This window comes from Tasmannia lanceolata, unplaced genomic scaffold (genome assembly GCF_043159265.1).
Source record: "Tasmannia lanceolata isolate RefF3 unplaced genomic scaffold, GAP_Taslan_0.1 ptg000037l, whole genome shotgun sequence".
Classification (NCBI taxonomy): domain Eukaryota; kingdom Viridiplantae; phylum Streptophyta; class Magnoliopsida; order Canellales; family Winteraceae; genus Tasmannia; species Tasmannia lanceolata.
The window spans coordinates 15,211,005-15,235,345 of NW_027518714.1; the positions used below are offsets into that span (position 1 = coordinate 15,211,005).

At 37.3% G+C, this 24,341-nt stretch overlaps 1 protein-coding gene across 6 annotated transcripts in view; it reads left to right on the top strand.

Annotated features, from left to right (window-relative positions):
* The window catches only part of LOC143861892 (exportin-4 protein), a 51,794-nt gene that overhangs the window by 22,057 nt on the left and 5,396 nt on the right, over positions 1-24,341 (top strand). For 2 of the 6 annotated variants that reach the window (XM_077372850.1, XM_077372852.1), the window contains exons 16-29: positions 3,160-3,264; positions 3,729-3,802; positions 8,586-8,661; positions 9,920-10,156; positions 16,034-16,105; positions 17,121-17,192; positions 17,291-17,355; positions 17,441-17,543; positions 17,644-17,775; positions 17,937-18,080; positions 19,576-19,683; positions 19,801-19,851; positions 19,953-20,030; positions 20,121-20,234. In XM_077372850.1, coding sequence (XP_077228965.1) covers positions 3,160-3,264; positions 3,729-3,802; positions 8,586-8,661; positions 9,920-10,156; positions 16,034-16,105; positions 17,121-17,192; positions 17,291-17,355; positions 17,441-17,543; positions 17,644-17,775; positions 17,937-18,080; positions 19,576-19,683; positions 19,801-19,851; positions 19,953-20,030; positions 20,121-20,234 — 1,431 coding nt within the window. Of the gene's footprint in view, positions 1-3,159; positions 3,265-3,728; positions 3,803-8,585; positions 8,662-9,919; positions 10,157-16,033; positions 16,106-17,120; positions 17,193-17,290; positions 17,356-17,440; positions 17,544-17,643; positions 17,776-17,936; positions 18,081-19,575; positions 19,684-19,800; positions 19,852-19,952; positions 20,031-20,120; positions 20,235-24,341 lie in introns of those variants that run through there. The other 4 variants (XR_013240056.1, XR_013240057.1, XM_077372851.1 and 1 more) reach the window with 4 other exon arrangements.

Genomic DNA, 24,341 nt, shown 5'->3' on the forward strand with positions numbered 1-24,341 from the left:
ATACTAAGGTTTTCCAAAACCTAAAGAGCAAACATTCTTATTTTGGTTTCCAACCAAATTAGAAACACACTTTCCAATTTATGCCTCTGCCTTCCCACCACGCCACACCACGGTGGTGGGAAATAAGGCAACTTTCCCAACAATCTCCACCTTGGCTTATTTCCCAGCTACCTGAAGATTTTCCATTGACGCTGCCACCAGTCCGCTGTCGCCCCAAACCACAATTGGCCTTCTGAAGTTCCAGCTATAGGCCATTTAATCATCCTAGTTCTGACTCCTCCCGATTCGATCAACACGGCCAATGCACACGTATAACCCGCCAATTCGTTGACTCACCTAGTCAACCTTAGAGAGGTATCTTGATCAAGGAAGCAGGATTCTTCCATGGGAGCCTTCGATTCCATCTTTCGATTCCCGCTCTGGCAACCTTGAGTAGGATTCTTCCCTGGGAGCCTTCGATTCCCGCTCTGGCAACCTTGATCTTGATCCATCCTCCCCAACGTAGATATTGTCATTCTCTCACCATCGTCTGCAATCTGGAAATCCGCCTCTGCACCAACTGCGAAAGAGACCCTACGCGTGCACGCACTACCACTCCGTTTCCAACTAACCATCGAGATTTTAGGAACACTAGTTACCGTGTCCCCGACCAGACGATATAATCCGTTACACTTCTCTCCTTTCATCAAAACCATACAGTCGCGTGTGATTTTCAAGGCTTCACCTGCAGTTGAAAACTTACAACCTGTGGATTTCAATCGGCCAAGCGATACTAGATTCCTTCGCATCTTTGGGACATACGCCACCCCACCCAAAGTACGAACCACTCCATCAAACATCTTGATCTTCACCTTTCAACTCCCGTGACGTCACAAGTAGACCCGTCAACCAAGGACACTACACCAGCCCTTGTCTCCTGGAACGTATCAAAATTCAATCCTGGAGCATACATGAACAGAGCCCTCTGAATCTAAAATCAACTCATCATGAGGAGAAGTGTGATTACCTGAGGAGACTGTGAGAACTTCTTCAACCTCTTCGCTCTGCTCATTTGTTACCGCCACCACCGTATCCGTAGCACCATTGTTTGCCTAGTCAGCTCGCTTCGGACAATCTCGCTTGATGTGGCCATATTCCTTGCAATGGTAACATTGTACGGCCTTACCGCCGACCCTGGATCTTGACCTACCTTTTCCTGATCCCCTGTCAGACGACCTTCCTCTTTGATTCCCACTATGAACATCCAACCCTTGATCGTCACTTCCTCCAATGAAAAATTGTAATACGCCTTGACGATTTTCTCCCAGTGGACTTCCCTGTATTCAAAGTACAGGTTTCTTCCACATCTCATTCGATAAGAGGGACGCCGTGACTTCCTTCAACTTTATCGTATCCTTACCATACAATAAAGTCGTCAACAAGTTGTCATACAAATCATGAAGCGAAGTAAGAAGCAAAAGGGCCTTGTCTTCTTCCTTCAACTTTTGATCAATCTTGTGGAGCTGATCCACAAGCCCGTTGAACATCGTAATGTGTTCCAAAGATTTCCGTCTTCCTGCATCTTCAACCTGTACAACTGCCACTTCTGATACAATCGGTTGGCCAATATTTTTAACATGTAAAACTTTTCCAACTTCTCCCATAATTTAGGCGCATCTTCTTCTTCCATAACGTTAAACATAACATTATCCGTCATAGTCGAATTGTGCTGACCGCCTTCGACTCAATGTCTTCTCACTCGGCATCTGTCATCTTCTCCGGCTTCCCATCCTTCCCCTTCATCTTCTACTTATAAAAAAAAAAAACGCTTTAGCGAATCCTCGTTGAACGAGGATGTCCTTTACCCTCATCTGCCATAGGGTGAAACTGTCATTTCCGTCAAACTTGTCGATGTTGAACTGGGTAAAACTCGATTTTACCGTTATCTCAGATTAATCCGCATTTCTTGGTGTATCGCTCCACCTCGAAAATCTTTCTTGGACAATCTTTCTACTATGAAAGATCGCTTTAACCGCTATCCAACCACAACCACCCACAATCACTCCACCCGGCCTCGACGTTCGCTTCGACCACAGCTCTGATACCACTTGTTTAGAAAATCCACGGGGCAAATCCAATCTAATCGTGCACAAATAAACAGAAAAGTAAAAGTAACCAGAAGCCACAAGATGAACACCAAGATTTTATTTGGTTTGGCCAAGCCCACGTCCACGGGCAAGAAACACGATCGTCAGAGAAAACAATATACAAGGATTACAGTGGATTAAACCCAAATCCACAAAAGCACGACCTTTTACTTGCTTCTGAACCCAAGACTGTACAAGAGAGTAACCCAAGAGAAAACACAAGAGAAAACTCACAAGAGAAAAAATCCTCTGCCTCTTTCTCTCTCCTCCTCTCTTTCTTTCTCTCCCTCTCTCACTTTCCCACACACAGATCGTGAAATGTGTGTTATACTAAGGTTTTCCAAAACCTAAAGGGCAAACATTCTTATTTTGGTTTCCAACCAAATTAGAAACACACTTTCCAATTTTTTTCCTCTGCCTTCCCACCACGCCACACCATGGTGGTGGGAAACAAGGCAACTTTCCCAACAAATATTTTATAGCCAAACCCAAGCTCATCCTGCCTCAAGGCCCTTTTTTTTTTTTTTTTTTTATGATCTTAGCAAAGAAAAAAGAGTACATAATTTTCCTTCTCCTGTCTTTCATTGGTAACATTGACTATTTAAACTATGAGCCAATTACAGAAGCAGCATATTCTAAACGAAACAGAGAAAATGGCCTACTACAACCATGAAATATCAAATATCGCTTTAAGGTGAGGCGAGAATGTACCCATCTTCTAGAGTCAAGTGACTATCCTCATCCGAATTTTCATACGGGTGAATGTGAAGAAATGACGCAGAGAGATGCACATAAATCCATCTCTTTCATATAAGTTAATTTCCACATGAAATTGATGTTGCTTCTCACCCATTTAACTCTTTCAGACCATGTATTGTTAGAGTTCCGCTAACTTTCAGTTCTCTTGTATTTGTATTACAATCTATATGAATGAATCATTGTCTCGTGCTACATCTTCTATCATAATTAAAATTGTTATCTACCTTGTGCATTTCTTTAAGGTTTTTTTTTTTTTTTTGGAATCTTTTTTCAGGGCAAGGGAACAAGTGATCCAACCTGCACTCTGGAAGAGCTTTACTGGATCTTACTGATAGCTGGGCATGTTCTTGCAGATAAGGCCGAGGGAGAGACACCATTGGTAATTTGTTTTTGGTTCTCTCTATGATCTTGCATTTACGATTCCTACATCTTTTCTTCCTCCTTTTTAATTATTCTGATGCTACTATACTGTGTGGGAAAGAGGATACCATTAATTTCTCAATTTCATTTTACTTCAATCTGCAAGTTCTGGTGTTTCTCTTATCTGAGTTTTATTTTTTGCTTTTTAAATTCTTTTGTCTATATACACTGAGAGGTCTTTTGGACAGGGGAAAAAACTGTGTCCATCTCTAACTCACAAATATTTTCTTGGATTTTATACACTAGTATTGCTGGCCTGTTTTTATTCTCATTTTTCCTGCTACTTCCTGACTGTATATTCATTAGCTGCATTCACAATTATCTTTTTTCAGTGACGACTGCAATTTTTTTTAAGAAGAACTGCATTTTCATCTGCCATACAACCATTTTCATGGTTACTAATGCTTAAACTACAACTTTCAGGTTCCAGAGGCACTACAAGCTCAGTTTATGGATGTTGTGGAAGCAACCCAGCATCCTATAGTTATACTCTCTGGGTAAATTTTTCTTACCTTCAGTTACCTAAGATATCACACTTGATGAGTGAAATAGTAATTTCATTATTTTATTTGAATGGTATAGTAATCTCATTATTTCAAAGCATCTACTGTTAAAAGTCAATTGAAATCGCACAATGTTTAACTGCAGCCAACCTGGAACAAGCTACAAATACATAATTATGCTATTGTCAATCATATGGTATGTATCAATGTTCTGAAAATCGGAATCGTATCGTAAATCGTAAGAGGGGTCGAATCGTAAATCGTAAGATTTTTTCAGATTTATATATAAAAATCAGAAAAAAATAATAAAAAATAGGAAAAATTACAAATAAGAATAAAAAGAGCAATTATCAATTTTCCATTCAAAACGATTAAAATAAATAACATGAAATGCTTGATAACCACTTAACCGCTTGTCATAACTCATAAGTAAAATTAATTAACCATTCATAACTCAGTTCAAACAAACATAATAGGGCACAAGGCACACCCTTGTTTGTTTTAGATTAAAATCGGGACTTCTATTATTGATTAAAGGCTCTGTTTGTTTTGGATTGTGAGTACATAACATTAACAGATTATTTGACCCACAATTAAACGTAAATTTGGCTCTAATAATTGTTTTGCACTCGAAATCAGTTCTCAAAATCCAAAAAAAAAACAGAGCCTGTTAATCAGTTTTGGACTCTAAATCAGTTCTCAAAATCGAGAACAAACAGAGCCTAAAAGGGGCCAGTACTATTTGTTTTGGATTTTAAGAACTGATTTGAGTCCAATCGGTTCTCAAAAGCCAAAACAAACAGAGCCTAATCAGTTTCAGACTCAATCGGTTCTCAAAAGCCAACACAAACAGAGCCTATTCAGTTTCCAGACTCAATCGGTTCTCAAAAGCCAACACAAACAGAGCCTAATCAGATTTGTACTCTAAATCAGTTCTCAAAATCTAAAACAAACAGAGAAAAGGGTCGGCCCTATCTGTTTTTTATTTTAAGAACTGATTTGAGTCGAATCAGTTTTCAGAATCCAAAACAAACAGAGCTAATCAGTTTTGGACTCCAAATCAGTTCTCAAAATCGAAAACAAACAGAGCAAAGGGTCAGCCCTATCTGTTTTGGATTTTAAGAACTGATTGGAGTTGAATCAGTTATCAAAATCCAAAACAAACAGAGCCTAATAATCAGTTTTAGGCTAAATCAGTTCTCAAAATCGAAAACAAACAGAGCCGGAGTGATAGAGAAGGTAGGAGGAGAAAAAAAAAACAGAAAACAAAAACCTACCTAAAACCGAAGTGGGTTTGGGAGCTTTCTTCTTTTCCTTTTCTTCCTCGTCTCGTATTCCACTCTTTCTTCTTCTTCTTGCCTTGAACGGATGGAGGAGGAGATTGGAACCCTAAGATCGAAGTGGGTTTGGGCTTTTTGGGTGCTTTTGTAACCCTAAAGGCGTCATAAACATGAGAAGTTGAGAGAATGGGAAGATAAAGTCGTTAAAACCCTTTTTCATAAGTTGTGGGGCCCACTTTATTTAAAAAAACAGATTCTGGATTGAATCGGACGATTCACTTGCATCGTACGATTCACGATCGAATCATACGATTCAAACTTGAATTGTACGATTCAATCCAAAAACGATTCAAGCTAACGATTTAAATCGCGAGCTGTACGATTCGAATCGAGAATCGTACGATTTTGACAACACTATGTATTACTTGTACATTTATCGTGAAGATTGAAATGTAGTGTGGACATAGATACTAGAAGCTTCCTAGTCTGGTGAGAAATTTCCTCATTTCCCAAACTTAATTGAAGCATGCTTTCTACACTTCCTCTTACTTAAGAATCCACTTCCTATTTAGTTGATTATTTTTTCCTAAAAGAGTATTTTGTCCTTATGACAATGCTGAAGGAGTGCATTTAAAAAAAGTGTATTTAACTTAAAAGCTGATATTAGATTTCAAATAAAATTTATGTGAATCTTTTTCCAAAAAAATCATTAAATTTAAAACATGTAAAACTATAAATCCCAGAAACTTGTAATTCTAATAAGCCGTAAAATCCTTTTTGCTCCTAAACAATGTTTTCATAGGTGAAGGTGAAGGCGAAGCATTTTTCCTCTTGTGGCGTGAGGCATAAAAGGTGAGGATATTTTGAAAAGTTTAAATAAAAAATAAAAAAAATTGAACAAAACCAAATTTTTTTTCAAAAACCTCTACTAAAACATATGTTTCATTTCGTACAAAATACCATCTTCCAACCATCAATACACTAACAAAATAATGTATCTATCATTACCAAGTTACCAAGTGAATAATACAATAGACAGTTAGAGACTAGAGTGATTAACAATTCGATTACAAGTGCGATTATACATTTCCACAGCAATTGAAAAAAAAAAAAGGTTTCCGAGGAAACCAACAAATGTATGGTCAATGCCTTTTGGAGTTTATTGGCTTTCTCTGGCATGGATTATGGATTGTTTTGTGGTTGGAAAAAGTGGCTTGTGTTGCTTGTTTACAATGAAGGAAAAATATATATTATGGACTCAGTCCTTACATGTTGGTGTGGGGCTTATCGGAAGAGAAAAATAAAAGAATCGTTGATAATAAAAGCCCCACTACTTGGGGTTGGTGTGCAATTGTGCAGTACCATGCTTTTGATCATTAATTGAGCCATATCCAGAAAAGAATTTTGGGCTGTGTCGATTAATGGCCTTTTGCGCACATGAGAGGAAGTTGTTTCGAGCTCTGCAAGAGTTGACTAATCTTATGCGAGATGGTGTCTCCACCCTCATTTAATTGCCTAAATTTACACTTTGATGGAAGTTCAGGTCAATTCTGGCTTCACTTGTGTCGTTGAGTCTTAAGAATGTACCATGCAAAAAAGAAAAAGAATGACATAAAAGATGTAGTTAAAGCTTGGTCCTTGTCTATCAGTGAATCATATTCAAATGAACACTCCTAGTGGGTCTTGTATGTTTATAAGTTCTCTGTGGATCACTTTGGACAAAGGCAACTTCATCAAAGTTATCTCTTGGGCGTCTACACATTTAGTGAGATTAGCAAATGTCAATTTAGAAATCCAAAATTTCAATGGACTTTTGTCTCCGTCCATGGAGTTGATAGATGTGCTATTTTCTTCGGGAATGCACTTCCCCTAGAGTACAGGATTGCGTTTTTTCCGTTTTAATTTTTATTTTTCACTTGTTTCTGTATTTTCTGTTTCTTTTTGGGGCAACTTAGCCCCTCTCCTTGCATTCCATTTTCCCCTCCTTTTAAGATCTCCTTCTTTTCCAAAAAAAAAACACCCACTGTCCTTACTGTACCTAAAATCAAGGAAAAAATCCTTCAGTATAACTCAAAATTTTGATGACTACACTGTGGCCGGAACTTTTTACTAGATGCGGTGATTCTTATGAATCTCAAATAGGAAATGAAGTGTATTGACACGGTCAAGGGACTGTTGTATTTTGGATGATGATGTCTATGTTTCCGTGACTATAGACTATGGTCTTTAGGTGCATCCGTATTCCAACTTTTATGCACTGTGGCTGGTGAGAATATCCAAGTTACTCAACCATTAGTGTTGTTTGTGTTGGTATTATGTAGTTCCTTTGTGTTGGCATTATGTAGTTCCTTTGTGAAATTGGCACTTCCTCTGAAATTTATCAATAATATGGCTGGGATGCATGACTCCCAACTTCTCTACTGCTAAATATTTTGTTGGTTGCAGTGGATTTATTTATTTCTGAAGAATATTCTTTGTTAAATTAAGTATGAATGTCATAATTAGCCAAATCTGAAAAAAACCAGAGGTTATTTGTATTCCTCGGAAACCACCCCCACATCACCATTCAATATTTCTTGGCCCACTATTGGCTGCCATGTCAAGTATTTTTCCGAGAAACATTCACAGGAAAATTACGCATGGTAGCTTGTGTGGGAAAATTTGTATCAATGGATCTATTGATTTAGTTTATGATGACTGACACTAATGGATACTTTCATGCCAAACTTCCATCTCGTAATTGAGTTGCCAAATGGACAAAATACTGGCATCAAAGACCTTAATTCTGGGGCCATTATACCAAGGTTTTAAATTTTGGGTTCGGTTTGGATTTTGGTCAACACGGAAACGGAAATGCTTTAGTTTTGGTTGGATATTTCAGTGAAAATACTGTAAAATCACATAAACATATGGAAACATATCCAAATGATAGAATTTTAAGATCTAACCTCAGGAAATACTAGAATATGCACAAATACACACTTAGAAACCATCAAATAGGCAAGAAAACCATCTCTAATGGTTTAATAACATCGAACACTTCGTGACATGTGCTGTCACGCATGTCTAATAATTCAATACATACCACATTTCGAATGAAATTTGTATAAATATTTATGCATAATACATACACTACATTTTGTTTCATTTCATACTTTACATTTGGCATGCAATTCATATAAATATAAGTATGTAAAACATACCGATATAGTATATCACTAATGCACTTGCGATTTTTGTTTCAGTATGCGTTTTGATTTCGGTATCATTGGGGATGGAACGGAAACATTTCGTTCGTTTTGTGTCGATTTCGGAGGAAATTTAAAACCATGCGTTATGCATGTTTAATAACTCAGTTAAAAACATGTTTAATAATTTCGTTCTTTTTATAGTTGATAAAAACTCAGCGTGTTTTGCAGATATAATGGAAATTGCTATTCATACATTGGATTTTTTTTTTCACATTTTACTGAACTGTTATTTTCTGATCCATGCAGTTCCATTATTACTTTCACCGAGCAGAGTTTAGATCCAGATATGAGACAAGCATTCTTTAGTCCTCGGCTGATGGAGGTAATTATTAACATGTTTCATTTGCTGTATATAGATTTCATCCGTTGTGTGATGTAAAGTTCTGATATCTTCTAAAAGAAACACAAGGTGTTTGTATTTTGTAAAGATTTGACTCCGGTGTTGTCGTATACACTGTTCCTAGAACTGTTCGATATCTTGTGTAACCCATTGGCGGTGAAACCTGTTTTCAGGTCACTATTTTGGACTGTAACCCAAAAACAAATCTCCAGATGAGAGAAAAACTTGACTGACTCAATAGCAAGTGATGCTCCCAGTAATTAGTTGCTGATAGCACAGAAAGATTGTTGGATGCTGGCTATTTAATCTAATTAATTATCTGTAACCTTTCACTTGAACAATAATTGTGTTTATTTGGGGAAGGATTGAACGGATTATGGAGAAAATATGTTGAGATAGGGGGTATGAGCGCAGAGTTTTCCCTAGATTGAGTGGTTTGGGAATTTGGAAAGCTATCTTTATTGTTCTGGCTATTTAATCCAATTAATTATCTGTAACCTTTCACTGGAACAATAATTTTGTTTATTTGGGGAAAGGATCAAAAGCATTATTGAGAAAAGTTGTAGAGATCGGGTGTATGAGTGCAGAGTTTTTCGTAGATTGAGTGGTTTGGGAATTGGGAAAGCTATTTTTATGGTTCAAGGTCCAGTAGGTACATTTCATCAACTTAAAACGAAACTCTAATATAGAATCCTTCTTGAAAGTGAAAATAGCTTTCTATTTCTTAACCAAAAGTTTAGTGGATATTAAATAACTATTCTTAGGAAATGATTTCTCATTCTTTATATTTTTATGATACCAGCAATCCCTTATTTTAATAGTGGTTTCTCATTTTAAATTACTTTTCTGATTAGTTGTTGTCATATTTTTGCAATTTTAATGGCATTTACCAATGAATATGGAAATTGTAAAATGTAAAATCTGAAATGAAGAGACTGCCATTATTAAAAACAAAGGAAAGCGGATATCATTTCCTATTTCTTTCTAAATTTCTAATAGACCTTAGGGCCTTCATTACAGCTTAGACACTTGCAGCTGTTGAGATTTAAATATAGATTTGCTGTGATTCCTCACCATAAAGATATTATTTATCATACCTTATCTGGAGCAGGGATTTCAGATAGAGTACAACAGAGATTAGACTTTTCTTTAATTTTTGAAGCAGAGCTTCAGAATTTCTGACTACTCTCTGCAGGAAAACTTACATCTGTGTTCTTATTTGGATTGTGGTTCTGTGCAGGCAGTGGTGTGGTTCCTTTCGAGATGGGCTGATACATATTTAATGCCACTTGAAACTCGAAGAGGGCATAACTGTACTCCTGCTCACGAAGATGAACAGCTACTAAAGTCGCATCTTCACAGAAAAGCTCTTCTTAATTTCTGTGGGGAGCATAATCAGGGGAAACGGGTGCTTGATATTATTGTTCGTATTTCCACGACTACCCTTATCTCATATGCTGGAGAGAATGATCTCCAGGTATGTATATTCATAGGAAGTGAACAAGAAACATAGTTAGTAGTTTCTTTTTGTTTCCCTGTTCATTTAGGTACTTTGTCTTTATGCAAGCACGTGCTTTGACTCTTTTTTTTTCGTGTCTCTTCTCTCTCTCTCTCTCTCTCTCTCTCTCTCTCTCTCTGTGTGTGTGTGTGTGTGTGTGTGTGTGTGGCCCGAACTTACATGAGATGGAACATTGGGCCTGCCAGATGTATGGTTGTTGGATAATTCCTTTTCAGTTTTTCTTTGCATTTTTTAGATTTTTTCTTATATGGTTTCCTGCATTTCCATCACATACCAGGGTATGATCTACACATATATATTTAGAGTGAATAAGAAACATAGCTAGTAGTAACCTTTTTTTTTTTTTTTTTGCTTCCTTGTCCATTATGCTGTTTTACCTTTATGCAAGAATTTGTCTAGTTTTGTTTTTCTATTCTTTTTATTTTTGTGTGTGTGCCGACCCCAACTAATTTGGGATAAATACTTAGTTGAGTTGAGTTGTGTGTGCGCTCTAATCACTGGAACCATTGGTGTGGAAGGTGTATGCCTATTGAACGACCCTCTCCATTTTTTCCTTTCCATGTTCTAGATGACTTCATTTGCGTTTATGTGTGTGCGATCTAATCACTGGAACCATTGGCGTAGAAGGTGTATGCCTATTGAACGACCCTCTCCAATTTTTCCTTTCCATGTTTTAGATGGCTTCAGCTACGTTTAACATATGTGTCCAGAGAGAAGTTATTTGTGGGTTATTTTTCTATCAGATTTTACTTGTAGGATCTAAGAAGATGCCTGATGAGTGGAGGAAGAGTACATTAGTGCCTATTTATAAGAATAAAGGGGATATTCAGAGTTGCACCAATTACCGGGGAGTTAAGCTAATGAGTCACACCATGAAACTTTGGGAGAGGGTATTGAGCATAGACTAAGAAAAGAGACTAAGGTGTCAGAGAATCAGTTTGGCTTCATGCCCGGACGATCGACTATGGAAGCTATCTTCTTGATTAGGCGGTTAATGGAGAGATTTAGAGAAAATAAAAAAGACCTTCATATGGTTTTCATTGATTTGGAGAAAGCGTATGATAGGTCCCAGGAGAGTTATGTGGTGGGTCCTTGAAAAGATAAAAGTGCCTACTAAATATGTTGATGTGATTAAGGATATGTACGATGGAGCAGTAACTAGTGTCAAAACCACGGATGGCACGTCTAGTGAGTTTCCAATTACAATAGGACTGCACCAAGGACCAGCTCTGAGCCCATATCTTTTTACGCTAGTTATGAATGAGCTTACGGAGGGTATCTAGGATGAGGTGCCGTGGTGTATGTTATTTGCAGATGACATAGTATTAATCAACGAAACCAAAGCAGGAGTAAATGCTAAATTAGAGTTATGGAGAACTACTTTGGAATCTAAAGGTTTTAGACTGAGTAGGACTAAGACAAAATATATGGAATGCAACTTTAGTAATGTAAGGAGGCGGGACGAGGATGCAATAAATATGACTAGACAGGACGTACCCAAGAGAGATATCTTTCGCTATCTTGGTTCAATTCTACATAAGGAAGGAGAGATAGAAGAAGTTGTTATCCATAGAATAAGAGCAGGTTGGTTGAAGTGGAAGTTTGCCTCAGGAGTTCTATGCGACCGTAAAATCCCTACCAAGTTGAAGAGAAAGTTTTATAACACAGCTGTGAGGCTAGCCATGCTGTACGGCTCAGAATGTTGGGCCACCAAGAAGCAGCATGTGCAAAAGATGAGTGTAGCGAAGATGCGAATGCTTAGATGGATGTGCGGCCACAGAAGGTTAGATAGAATTAAAAATGAAGACATTTGTAAAAAGGTGGGGGTGGCACCAATTGAGGAGAATATGAGAGAGCGCCGCTTAAGATGGTTTGGACATATCCAACGTAGGTCTTTGGATGCTCCGGTGAGAAGAGGCGACTCGTGCCAAATTGATGGAGTAGAAAGATGTAGGGGTAGACCGAAAACAACTTGGGTAGAAACAGTGAGGAAAGACTTGATAGCTAGGAATATAATAGAGAACATGACTTTGGATATGATAGAGTTGAAGAAAATGATTCATGTAGAAGAGCCCAACTAGAACCAGGATTAGAGCTGGGTAGATTCTGTTTACCTTCATGATTTTTTTCTAAAGGATTCATTTAGCCGACCCCAACTAGTTTGGGACAAAGGCTTTGTTGAGTATTTTACTTGTAGGATCTACATGAGGGTGGCATGTTTTAGAATCAAGTCCTCTATATTATGTGGCGCTCACTCTCCGATGCAATGGCAATGACTACGGAGCGCTAGCGGGTCTTCTTGTTAGGCATACCATTCAGTAGCCTATCCTGATGAGTAAAACCTCATGAGCAACGCACATGCTACCAAAGACCTTGGAAGGAATAGGAAATAGTGAGGAGTGTGATTTGGCAGAGAAGATCCATTTTTGACAATTTCATATGGTAGGTTGCTTCAAGAAGATGGTTGTTCTTGCATGCTGCCATTCCATTTTTTCGGGTGTATACAAACAATATGATTGAGGCTCAATTCCATGACCTTAGATATTACATTTTTTTATACGATGCTCATATCATCTGATCGAAGAATTTTGTTAGCCCGGGTGGCAACCCAAGAGAAGAGAGAAAGGAAAGGGCGGGGGGGGGGGGGGGGGGTTGAATTGGGTTTCGAAAAACTTTGCTCTCTTTTAAAGATTAATTAAAAAATAAAACAAAGAACAAATTGCAATTAAAATTAGGAAGATAAAAACTCAAGCACAAAAGAATAAGAGAGAAAGAGTAGGAGTGCACCAAGAGTTTTTATAGTGGTCCGGGCCGTTCGGCCCTTAAATTGTCCACTCCACTAAGATCCCCTTCGTGACTTCACTAACTTGGTCTTCTTATGGGTGATGACCAAACCGTTTTACTAGCTTTTTTTCCCTCAACCTCCTTGCTTGCGAGGTTGAATCTGTGCCTCATCCACTCGTCCGAGCTTCAACTCCAAGCACACTTTGAAGGGTTGACAAGGTGCCCTCCACCATAATACAAAGATGATGAAAAGAATGCCTTCACAAAGGCAAATACACAATGAAAGCTCCCACAACAAGAATGTAATGATTTACAAGTTGAATCCTATATCCAATCCCTCAAAATAATCAAATAGAGGCTCAAAGGGATTTTTGACTCATAATTGTGTTCAAATAGGTGTTAAGAGTGTGTCTTGAGTGATTTGCGTGCTTAAACCCCTTTATATAGAAGAGGGAACCCAAAACTAGCCATTTTCGATCTCCAACGGTCAACTCGGACGCCCAAACTAGCTGTTGGAATATATAAAAAATCCATAAATTAGTGTTCGGGCGCCCAAACACTTCTTCTGGCGCCCGAGTTAGTCGCCCGAAGACAAGGTACTAGATTATTCTTATTTTGTGCAGTTATCTTCAGAAATTCATATCTCCCTCGTTTCTTATCGGATTTAGATGATCTTGTGCTCTCCCAGATTATGAATCTAATTCATACGACCTTAGATCAAGAGGGATCAATTTTATCTCCCAACACAAATGAGAGGATCGGCTACTAGCTTGGGCCAGTTGATCGATCCAATGGTTCTAAAGACATCAGATCATGGATCCATGGTCTCTAACCCCCAATAAGAGGGATCAATTAAGTCTGATTTTCTTTGAGGAATTAAATGGCCCTAGATCGACTAAGATGTCATAATTCACCAACCCAAAGTGCGTCGGGTATTACATCAGAGCTATGGTTGGTATATTGTCGTACGGAAGTGGAATTTCTATGGAAAGAATTACGAAGAAAAATGACGTTTGTTCAAAGGAATGAATTCGTTTTTTCTTTCAGCGATAACTCTATGCTTTTGTTTATAGAAAAGTGTGAATCTTTTCTAGCTTGGTGGTAGGATTCCATCAAGAACCTTTCTAGATTAGTGAGATGTTCTTTTAGTTGGGATATAACTTGAGCTAAGTTGGATGACAATGCAAGACAACATGATCTCTAAAGAACAGATGAACCATTGTTCGAGATTTACATGGAAGATGGACCTGATTTCTTCAATCGACGGAGTCGACTTTTTTCCAAGCGGGGGATTATGTTGGGGGACCATCAAAGATGCCATGAAGAATCAAGCTGTAAGTAGATGAAACTCATTGTTGATGTTAAAAGAGCTTTATTTGGGTTTTAGAGTGTTTAGTCATAGGGGTAGGAGAGTCTTTTTCCCATCAAAATCTCTCAAGTTCTTTGAGTTTTTAATGTTTTAAAATAGGCCCCACACATATATTACCAAGATTTTAAGTGGGGAGAGTCATTTAAGTCATTAGGGGGTATTTTAGTCTAAAAGTGTTAGGTTTTAGAACTTTCTATTTCTCTTCTTTTTCTCATATATATTGTAAGGCTTGGGGCCATTGATGCTATGATGAGTGAATGAATGATTAAAAAATATTTCAAGTTTTTTCTCTCTTGTGTGGATGTGATGTCTGTTCTTCAGGGTGTGATGCCCTGGTCCCCTTGGTGCAAAACCTTAGGATTACTATTGTGATTATGGCATAATCTTTTTGTTCTTTGGTCTTTGATGAGATGCCAAGGAAAACTCTTGGTGGGACACCTTGAGGTAATTACCTTTCTTCTTTATTACGTGCAAACTATATTTCTCATATTTTCTTTCTTCCTTTTTTAGTTTCTTCCGCAAAAACAATCTTCCTTGGAACAAGAAATATTCCTTCCCCTTGCCTAAAATCATAGAATCCTAATTTGTCTTTGTGTTTTACTAATTCCATCGTACCCTAAACTTTGCTCTCTTTAGTCTTGTCAAAACCCACTCTTGCACATTCCCAGCATATGTCTACACCCATCCAAAAACCTAATAGAATTTTTTTTACCTATTTTAGGATCCAAAACCCTAATGTTCACCCATCTGTTTCACCCATATTCCTTACTACAACAATCTAGTTTTGGCAGTAAATTCAGATCCCTACAACCATATAACTTATTTCCTTTGGCCATACCTTATTCCTCACCGTAGTCGACTAAACCTTGAGCATAATCTTTGAAAGATATTCCCTTCCATTTATTGTCCTACATTACTACGTCAACAATTCAAGTTTTACAGATGGTGTTGGTGAAATTTTCATAATATGCTGGTTCATTAATGAGTTGGAGTCACTTTTGGGGATGGAAGCTCGAAAATCAGCCTTCATTGTTTAAAGGGACATCTCCGGAGTTTGAGGCCGAATACCTTGGTGTCACCTTTTGGGCATTGATGGTGCCTGTCATCCTAGGAGATCTGCCAAGGTATTTGACTAAAGTTTTTATTGCACATCATTAGGAAACAGACTTCATGGCTTTTGATTTGATAAACAGTGGAGTGAAGTTTCCTGATTTTTTTTTATTTTTTTGAAGGGCTTTCATCTCTTCCTATACCTGTCTTGAACCCTACACCTCATGGCAAGAGAGTACTTATTGACTCTACCACTAGAGCAAGTAGGGGATTGGTAGCTTCCTGATTTTTATACATTTTGGGTTCATTGTTTTGCTGCTTTTTTTAGTAGTATTTGATTATTATGGTATTGTAGGTTCATCATATATTGATTAGGAACCCGAAATACATTTACAGCTGCATGATTGTTCAGAACACAAGATTGAATTAATTATTATAATATAACGAAGCTCATTTTACATATCTATATTTTTAGAAGCACCATCATATTATGCATGAGAGATTTTATAATTTCATAAAAGAATTGGAAATGTTAGCAAATTTAGGGTCTTGAATTTATGACAACTATAATGGTAATTCATGTATTTTCTTGAAATGGTTTCATGAGATCAATTTTTTTTTAACAATGGCAGGCTCTCACTTGTTACCAGCTGCTTCCTTCACTTGTTCGACGAAGAAATGTTTGTGCTCATCTTGTTGCATTGGTAAGGCTCGATTTTTTTAAATTGAAATATAACAGGAAATCAACCATTGAGTTTTATAAGGTTTAATCTTACAGATGGGATGTCTGATTGGTATGGGACAAGGGTCACCTCATGATGGCCTACGAGATCAATGATCACAATTACACACGCATGCTCCCTATGTGGGCCCAAAGTTGTATAATTGACATTGATCTTAAGTCTTAACTATTGATTTTCTATGGTCCTTTATCTCATGAATGGAATCTCTGTTCAACATGGACTAGAACCATGTGTTCATGTCATGATGTCCTACAAGATCAATGGTCTTGATTACGTATACATGTTGCCATGCTAAACCCAAAATTTCATTGTTAAGATTTATTTCAAATCTTTAATTTTATACATGTTCCCATTCTAGACCCATTAACCTAGATCATCAAAGGTAAACATTTATTAATTGAAATAAATTTTTGCTTACTAACTGTTATGATGATACTTATGTTAATAGTTGAAATCCATCAACCAATTTTAGTAACTAATGACCATCAGAAGTAAACACTTGTAGATGTAAAACAAAACCATGTTAATTAATTTAGATTGAATTTACTTGGTAGATTAGGTAATTATATGTTATCCTCAAACTTAAAACTTAAATAAATAAAAAAAACTTATATGAACTTATGGAAAAAGGTTAACTTTTGTCCATTAAAAAAGGGTAAACACCTGCACAAAATAGTAAATGATCCAGATACATATTATAAAAAACACGAAATGATCAATTGGTATTAAATTTGTGATGAAAACATCTGAAATATAAGAAATAGTAAAAGAAAAAAAATAATAACTACAAAGTTATTTAATCATAAAAGATAAATAATAAATTTAGAACCATAAAATTTAGATAAATAATCATCATTTTAGTTATATTTTGATCATACTTTCGGTTGTTTGTTCAAGCTTATCTCCATGAAATATTTCACTGTGATGGCCATTCAATATATATTAACTGATGTAGTTATTTCCATTTGTTCTGCAGGATTCATGGCACAACTTATCAAATGCTTTTGCAAATGAGAGGACTTTGTTCTCACTTGCTGCTCCTCTTCAAGTATGAATCTGATATGCTTTAAGTCTTTTTTGTTATTCCTTTTGTTCTCAATTTGCAAAGCAAATCCTTCTCCAATCCTCTTAATCATTTCCTTGCAGCGTTCAATTGCGGAATCACTCTGCCGTTCAGCTTCCGGCATGAATAATTCAGAGGCATCCAATCTGTGGGTTGAAGTTTCTTAACTATTTACTTTCTTACTTTATGATCTGAATATGTGACAAACTAGCTATTGGATGGGTTTCTTACAGCTATGTGAGAGATCTCATGGGACACATGACATCATACTTTGTTGATATATCTACTAAGAATGACCTGAAGGCTATCTATCAACAACCGGATACCATTGTTTCGGTAAGGGAAGAGAAGGGCATGTAATGGAAAATCTCCTTCCATATCTGTTCATTGTCGTAAAGAGAAGTAACTCATATATAATACTGTCATAATTCTTCAGGTCAGTTGTTTATTGGAGCGGTTGAGAGGAGCAGCTAGATCCACTCAGCCTCGAACTCAAAAGGCTATATTTGACATAGGCCTAGCTGTAATGAACCCTCTCTTGACTCTTCTAGAAATTTACAAAAATCAGGTACTAATTGCATCCATCCTTTACTAGCCTCCCATGCCCACATTGGTGTAATGCATTGCCAATTTTCTTGTATCATGTCTCCATATCTGTAATTTTAATTTGATGGTTCCAATATTTTGCTAAATGGTTCATTAAGTAACTCATCCTGACCCACTGTCTAGTCCGCAGTTGTTTACATGATACTTAAATTTGTGGTTGACTGGGTGGATGGGCAAGTCATGTTTCTCGAGGCTAAAGATACTGCAGTTTTAGTTAGCTTTTGTATGCGGTTGCTTGAAATCTACTCGTCTCACAATATCGGCAAGGTAATGTTAGTTCCTCTCTTTCCAGCTCTTCTTTTTCTAACCCCAACAAGTATTTGCCAGTGGAATATATATATGAAAAAAGTGTTTCTAGCCTGCCGACTAGAGATCATTCTCTAGTCCGGTGACCAAAAAACATGGGTCCCAACTTATTTGGGTGATGCAAAGCATTCATTTGATGGGCCCTGACATAGAGAGGGTGTCCACAAAAAATCAGCTCCATAGGATCATCCCAACCCTGTGATTTGTGGAGCTTAAAATGGACGACTATAAATCGGCACAAATCTGTCCATTTTTTAGCTCCACAAATGGAAGGGTTAAGTTGATCCTATGAACCTGATTTTTTTGTGGACACCCTATCTATGATGGGGCCTATCAAATGAATGCTTTAGATCACCACAAAAAATGTGGGACCCAAGTGTTTTTGGTCACCGGACTAGAGAATGATCTCTAGTTAGCAGACTAGAAACACTTTTCTCTCTCTCTCTCTCTCTCTATATATATATATATATATATATATATATATGAGAAAACGTCTTCTACACACAAGTGTAGATAAGTTATCTACACACTAGCTTAAAATACAGTGGAGGGTATATTGTTTGGGTGATCCAAACCATTCATTTGATTGGCCCTCAACCCTACGATTTGTGTAGGTAAAATGGACGTGTATAAACCTTCACAAATCTGTCCATTTTTTGCCTCCACGGTTCGAAGGGTTAGGATGATCCTATGAAGCTGATTTTTTGGGCACACCCAATCTATGTGAGGGCCCATCAAATGAATGCTTTGGATCACCCAAAGGTCTCAAACAATGTGGGCCCCCACTATATTTTAAGCTAGTGTGTAGAAACCGCTCTCTCTCTCTCTCTCTCTCTCTCTATATATATATATATATATATATAATGGCCTATTTATAGTTTTTATTGTTTGGTCAATAGTTGAAAATAATCAAAAGAAAGCACTTTTAAATATCCCAATGTTTAAAACTAATTCTGAGCTTCTTTTGATTGTTTTTCTGTTTTTGCTCAAGAAGGGGAGAAAACAATCAAGGATAAACAATAAATATGTATCACTATTTTAACGCACTACTCTTTTTTTGCTGTCCTTTCCCTGTTTTCTGGTGGGACTGTTTAAAGCTAGTTATTTTTCTTCTCCCATTAGATGATTTGTACCATTTTATTCAACTATACTGTCTACCTGTGGTTCAACTTATGACTATGAAAACATTCATTATAATTACTTGATTCTTGCTCTTGTTCTTTCTGATTTTATTATTTTTACTGTTATTAGATCAATGAGTTTAGGGAGATCCAACTAGAAGGGGCAGCTACTGCTAATTGAGATTTTAGGGCTAAACTTTATTTGGAGGGAATGATCATCAGCTAAATGGGAATTGCATTATTTTCATCCAAATATTAACCTGGCTTAGTCAAGTTTGCTTTTTTATGCTTCGGGTGTTCTTTCCTGAGATCTTATATGTCCTTTGTCTCACCAGATCTCGTTGAGTATTTCAAGCAGCTTGCTGAGCGAGGCAAAGACTGAAAAGTACAAGGATTTGCGTGCGTTGCTTCAGCTTCTAACAAATCTCTGCTCAAAAGATCTGGTATGGTATCATTTTTCTTTTGAGAAAAACTTAAGAAATTGAAATTTCATTTCTACAGCAAATGAAATGATATTTCTACAGCAAGTACTTAAGCATGGAGCCTTAATGAAATTGTAGGTTGACTTCTCTTCAGGTTCTGATGAAGGAGAGAACACAGATATCAGTCAGGCAAGTTCATTAATTATTTTCTAGGAATCTCTTTGTCAGAAAGTTCTAATTATTTTCGAGGAATCTCTGTCAGAAAGTTCTATAACCATATCTCCATGCAGGTTGTCTACCTGGGTCTGCACATAATTACCCCTCTAATATCTTTGGACCTTCTAAAATACCCGAAACTCTGTCGCGATGTAAGCTTTCTTTTCCATCTTGGTAAAACAAACCTCCTGAAGTTCCTGGTGATCAGAAACTCAGATTTTATTCGGCCTTCTCATTTGCAGTATTTTGCTCTGCTATCACATTTGCTGGAGGTGTATCCTGAAAAGGTTGCAAGGCTAAATGCTGAAGCCTTTGCACATATAGTTGGTACTCTCGATTTTGGTATCCGCCATCAGGCATGTCATTTCCCCTACTTCTTTCCATAATTCTTATATTTGATACAATGTATCTGCATACATATGCCCATGGTTTTAAATTTCGTCCAAAATTTCGGATTTCGGTCATTTAAATTTCGTCCAAAGTTTCAGATTTCAGTTGGGACCGAAATCCGAAATTTTGGACATACCCGGAAATTTCGAGAAATTGATTTTTTTTTAAAAATTATTGCATTTTTCTGAAATTTCGATCGAAATTTGGTAAATAATAAAATATTGGCTTTTTTTTTGTACCGGATTTCAGCCGAAATTAAAACCCCCGAAAGCGTAACCGAAATTTAAATCCATGCGTATGCCTTCCCATCCTTGTAGAAGGTGTGCATAAGAATATACATGTATGATTAATGTATATTGGGTTTGTAGGTCATGTGTGTATGTGTATTTACTAATTTTTAGAACTAAAAAATGGCATTGGAATTGGTATTGCTAATTTCTGAGGTTTTTGTTGTTTTACAAATGACGTGGAAAAAATTTCGGGAAATGTTATCAGCTCTACTGTATTTTGATGATCACACTCCTTACTTTATTAAAAGTATGGTATGGCCCGCACCATAGGATGATCCAAACCGTCCATTAGATGGGCCACAGCCTAAATAGGTTGTGCCCCAAAAATCATTTCCACAGGTTGATCCTAACCCTCAGATCTGTAGAGGGTTAGGATCAAACAGTCCCTCTACAGATCGGAGGGTTAGGATCAACCTATGGAAATAATTTTTGAGGCACAACCTATTTAAGCTGTGGCCCATTTAATGGACGGCTTGGATCATCCTATGGTGCGGGCCATACATACTTTTAATAAAGTGAGGAGTGCAATCATCAAAATACAGTGGCGCTGATAACATTTCCCAAAATTTAATGTAGAAGGAAAAATCTACAATTGGGGCAGAGATTGGCCCTCTCAATAAATTTGTATCTACACCCTTTCCATCTTCATAAAAGATCTGTGGTGGAGACTGGAGAGTCCACACAACAACTGGATCTGAGGATTTTCTATTTTTGATAAACAATTTAGAACAGCTGTTTTCAAAGTTGATCTTGATCACAATAGGGGTGAGAATTAAGGTCCGGAAGGACAGCCCTCACCATCACTCCATGAGAATCCTTGTTACAGAGCAAACAATATGACGTCCAAAATCTCTCCCTTTTTATTTCTGAACCCTCCGGCCCTCCCCATTGGTATTTAAACAATTTAGAAGAGCTGTTTCCAAAGTTGATCTTGATCACAAGAGGGGTTGGAAAGAATCCATCTTGACCTTGCTTCTCTCCTTACACTGGCTTAAAATGATTTCTTCCCTTTCAGTGTCCACCTTTCAAACATGCAGCTGAGTTTGTGAAATAATCTTCAAATCCATCATCTTAAACAGCTTGAAACTGGCTTTCTTTGACTCGGTGCTCAGTGCTAAACTCATAATATAAACCCTTTGGCTGGCTAATATCAAATCTTTGAACATTTGTTATGCACTAATGTATGTCACTAACTGTGTAAGAACTTGGATATGCATATTTGTAGATAACTGTTGCTGGAAACAATGTGAATGCCGGTCAAATAATCTGTTAACCTGAATAACGACTTAGAGGCACATTGCAAATACTGTTTTTTTAAGATAGTTGAAGCCTCGCAATGCGCAAGGGGTTTTTGCAACTCTACCTCCAGGATTCAACCAAGCCAAACTCAGTCTGGTCTCAAGATGTGATTTGCATTACTAATCCGAGAACTTGAGTCTCCTAAGAATGTGCACAAAAAAAAAAAGTTAAGTCCCCATAACTTGATCAGAAAGAAGTCATTGAGTTAACATCAACATAGAAATCAGTGTAATCCCATCAAAGAAAGATCATTGAGTTAGCATTGTAACTCAAAGATCAAATTATTTTCCATCAAAGAGGTGTTATTGAGATAACAATACAATTTAGTAATTTTTTCTGTTTCTTTTTATTGTAGTTTTCATTCCTTTTTATTTATAAAATTTAATTGTTCGAAAAGAAAAAGAACATTTAAAGTGAAACCTTATAAGCAGATATCCAAAAACTCTTTAAAGACTTGCTAGAGAGATTCACAACAAACCCACAGTAGGAACGCTGATCAATCATCTCTAAAGATCAAGGTAAACACTACACACTGCTTAGCAATGTCAACAAAATCTAAACGAATTATCAAGTCAAGCACCTCTTGACTCTAGTGATGCCTATAGATCTAGAAGTTCAAGACAAGCACTCCTCACTGAGTCACTGATAACCACAGATCTATTCAAATAATCAAGACAAGCACCTTTTAAGTCGTTGTTTTAAATTTCGGCTGAAATACGAGCTATTCAAAAGATCAAGACACGCACCTTTGAAGTCGTCGTTTTAAATTTCAGCCGAAATTTCAGTTGGCACCGACACCGAAACACCTATATCCAAAATTTCGGCCAGAATCCCAAATTTCGGGAAAATGTAATTTTTTAATTTTTTCTAAATTTTTTTTATAAGACAGCTGTGAGGCCAGCCATGTTGTACGGCTCAGAATGTTGGCCACCAAGAAGCAGGATGTGCATAAGATGAGTGTAGCGGAGATGCTAATGCTTAGATGGATGTGCGGCCACATAAGGTTAGATAGAATTAAAAATGAAGACATTCGTAAAAAGGTGGGGGTGGTACCAATTGAGGAGAAGATGAGAGAACACTGCTTAAGATGGTTTGGACCACTGTTGTAAATTTCGTTTCGTCCGAAATGGACGAAAGGTTTCAGTTTCGGCCGAAAACCGGAACGAATTGACAAAATTTTTGTTTCGTTCCGGATTTCGGCTGAAATTTGACGAAATTTACCAAAAAGTTTCGATCTATATTTTCCGAAATTTCGTTTTGGTGGCCAAAACGAAATGGGCACTGTAACGAAATTTACAACTATGGTTTGGAGTTTGGACACATCCAACGTAGGCCTTTGGATGCTCCGGTGAAGAGAGGCTACTCGTGTCAAATTGATGGAGTAAAAAGAAGTAGGGGCAGACCGAAAACAACTTGGGTAGAAACATTGAGGAAAGACTTGATTGCTAGGACCATAATAGAGAACATGACCTTGGATAGGATAGAATGGAAGAAAATTATCCACGTAGAAGAACCCAACTAGAGCCATGATTAGAGCCGGGTAGATTCCTTTCACCTTCTTCATGAAATTTTTCTAAAAGATTCATTTAGCCGACCCCAACTAGTTTGGGACAAAGGCTTTGTTGAGTTGACTTGAGTTTCCAAAATTTTGGCCGAAATTTCAGCCCACTAATGAAATTTGCATTTTTTTTACCGAATTTCGGCTAGGTCCAAAACCGAAACCTCAATTTAAAACCTTGGCTTTATCGTGACCAACACTGTAAGCATGGGCTCAATAGATTTAAGTAATCAAACCAAAGACAAACACCATAAGCAGTGATTTCTATTTATAGCTGAGTGCTTAGGCCAAAGACAAACACCACTGGCAATGATGTCTATTGTATCTGTTGGGAAATGTCGATTTAAGTTTTGATGATAATGCAAATAAGCAGAGGAATTAAATGAAGAACAGTAATCGAGAACACAAGAGATATATGTGGATCGTCATGTTTTGTGACGACTTCCACTGGCAAATGCAATCCAAGCTTCCACTTATAGCTGAGTGCTTAGGCCAAAGACAAAAACCACTGGCAATGATGTCTGTTGTATCTGTTGAGAAATGTTGATTTAAGTTTTGATGATAACACAAATTCTCAACAACTCAACAAAGCCTTTGTCCCAAACTAGTTGGGGTGATGATAACTCAAATAAGCAAATAAATTAAATGAAGAACATGAATCGAAAACACGAGAGATTTATGTGGATCGTCATGTTTTGTGACCACGTCCACTGGCAAATGCAATCCAAGCTTCCGCTATATGCTATAATTACAAAGTGCAAGAATTTCGCTACATTAAAGACCTCATATAACATTCTAACCCTAATCCCAGGACAACTATTTCACCCAAACACAAAAATTATGTGATTTTCACATGATGAGCTTATATTTTCTTCTCTCAGGGTGCCTCTCCCTATATACTTCACCCGGGGGACCCTTCAGACCCA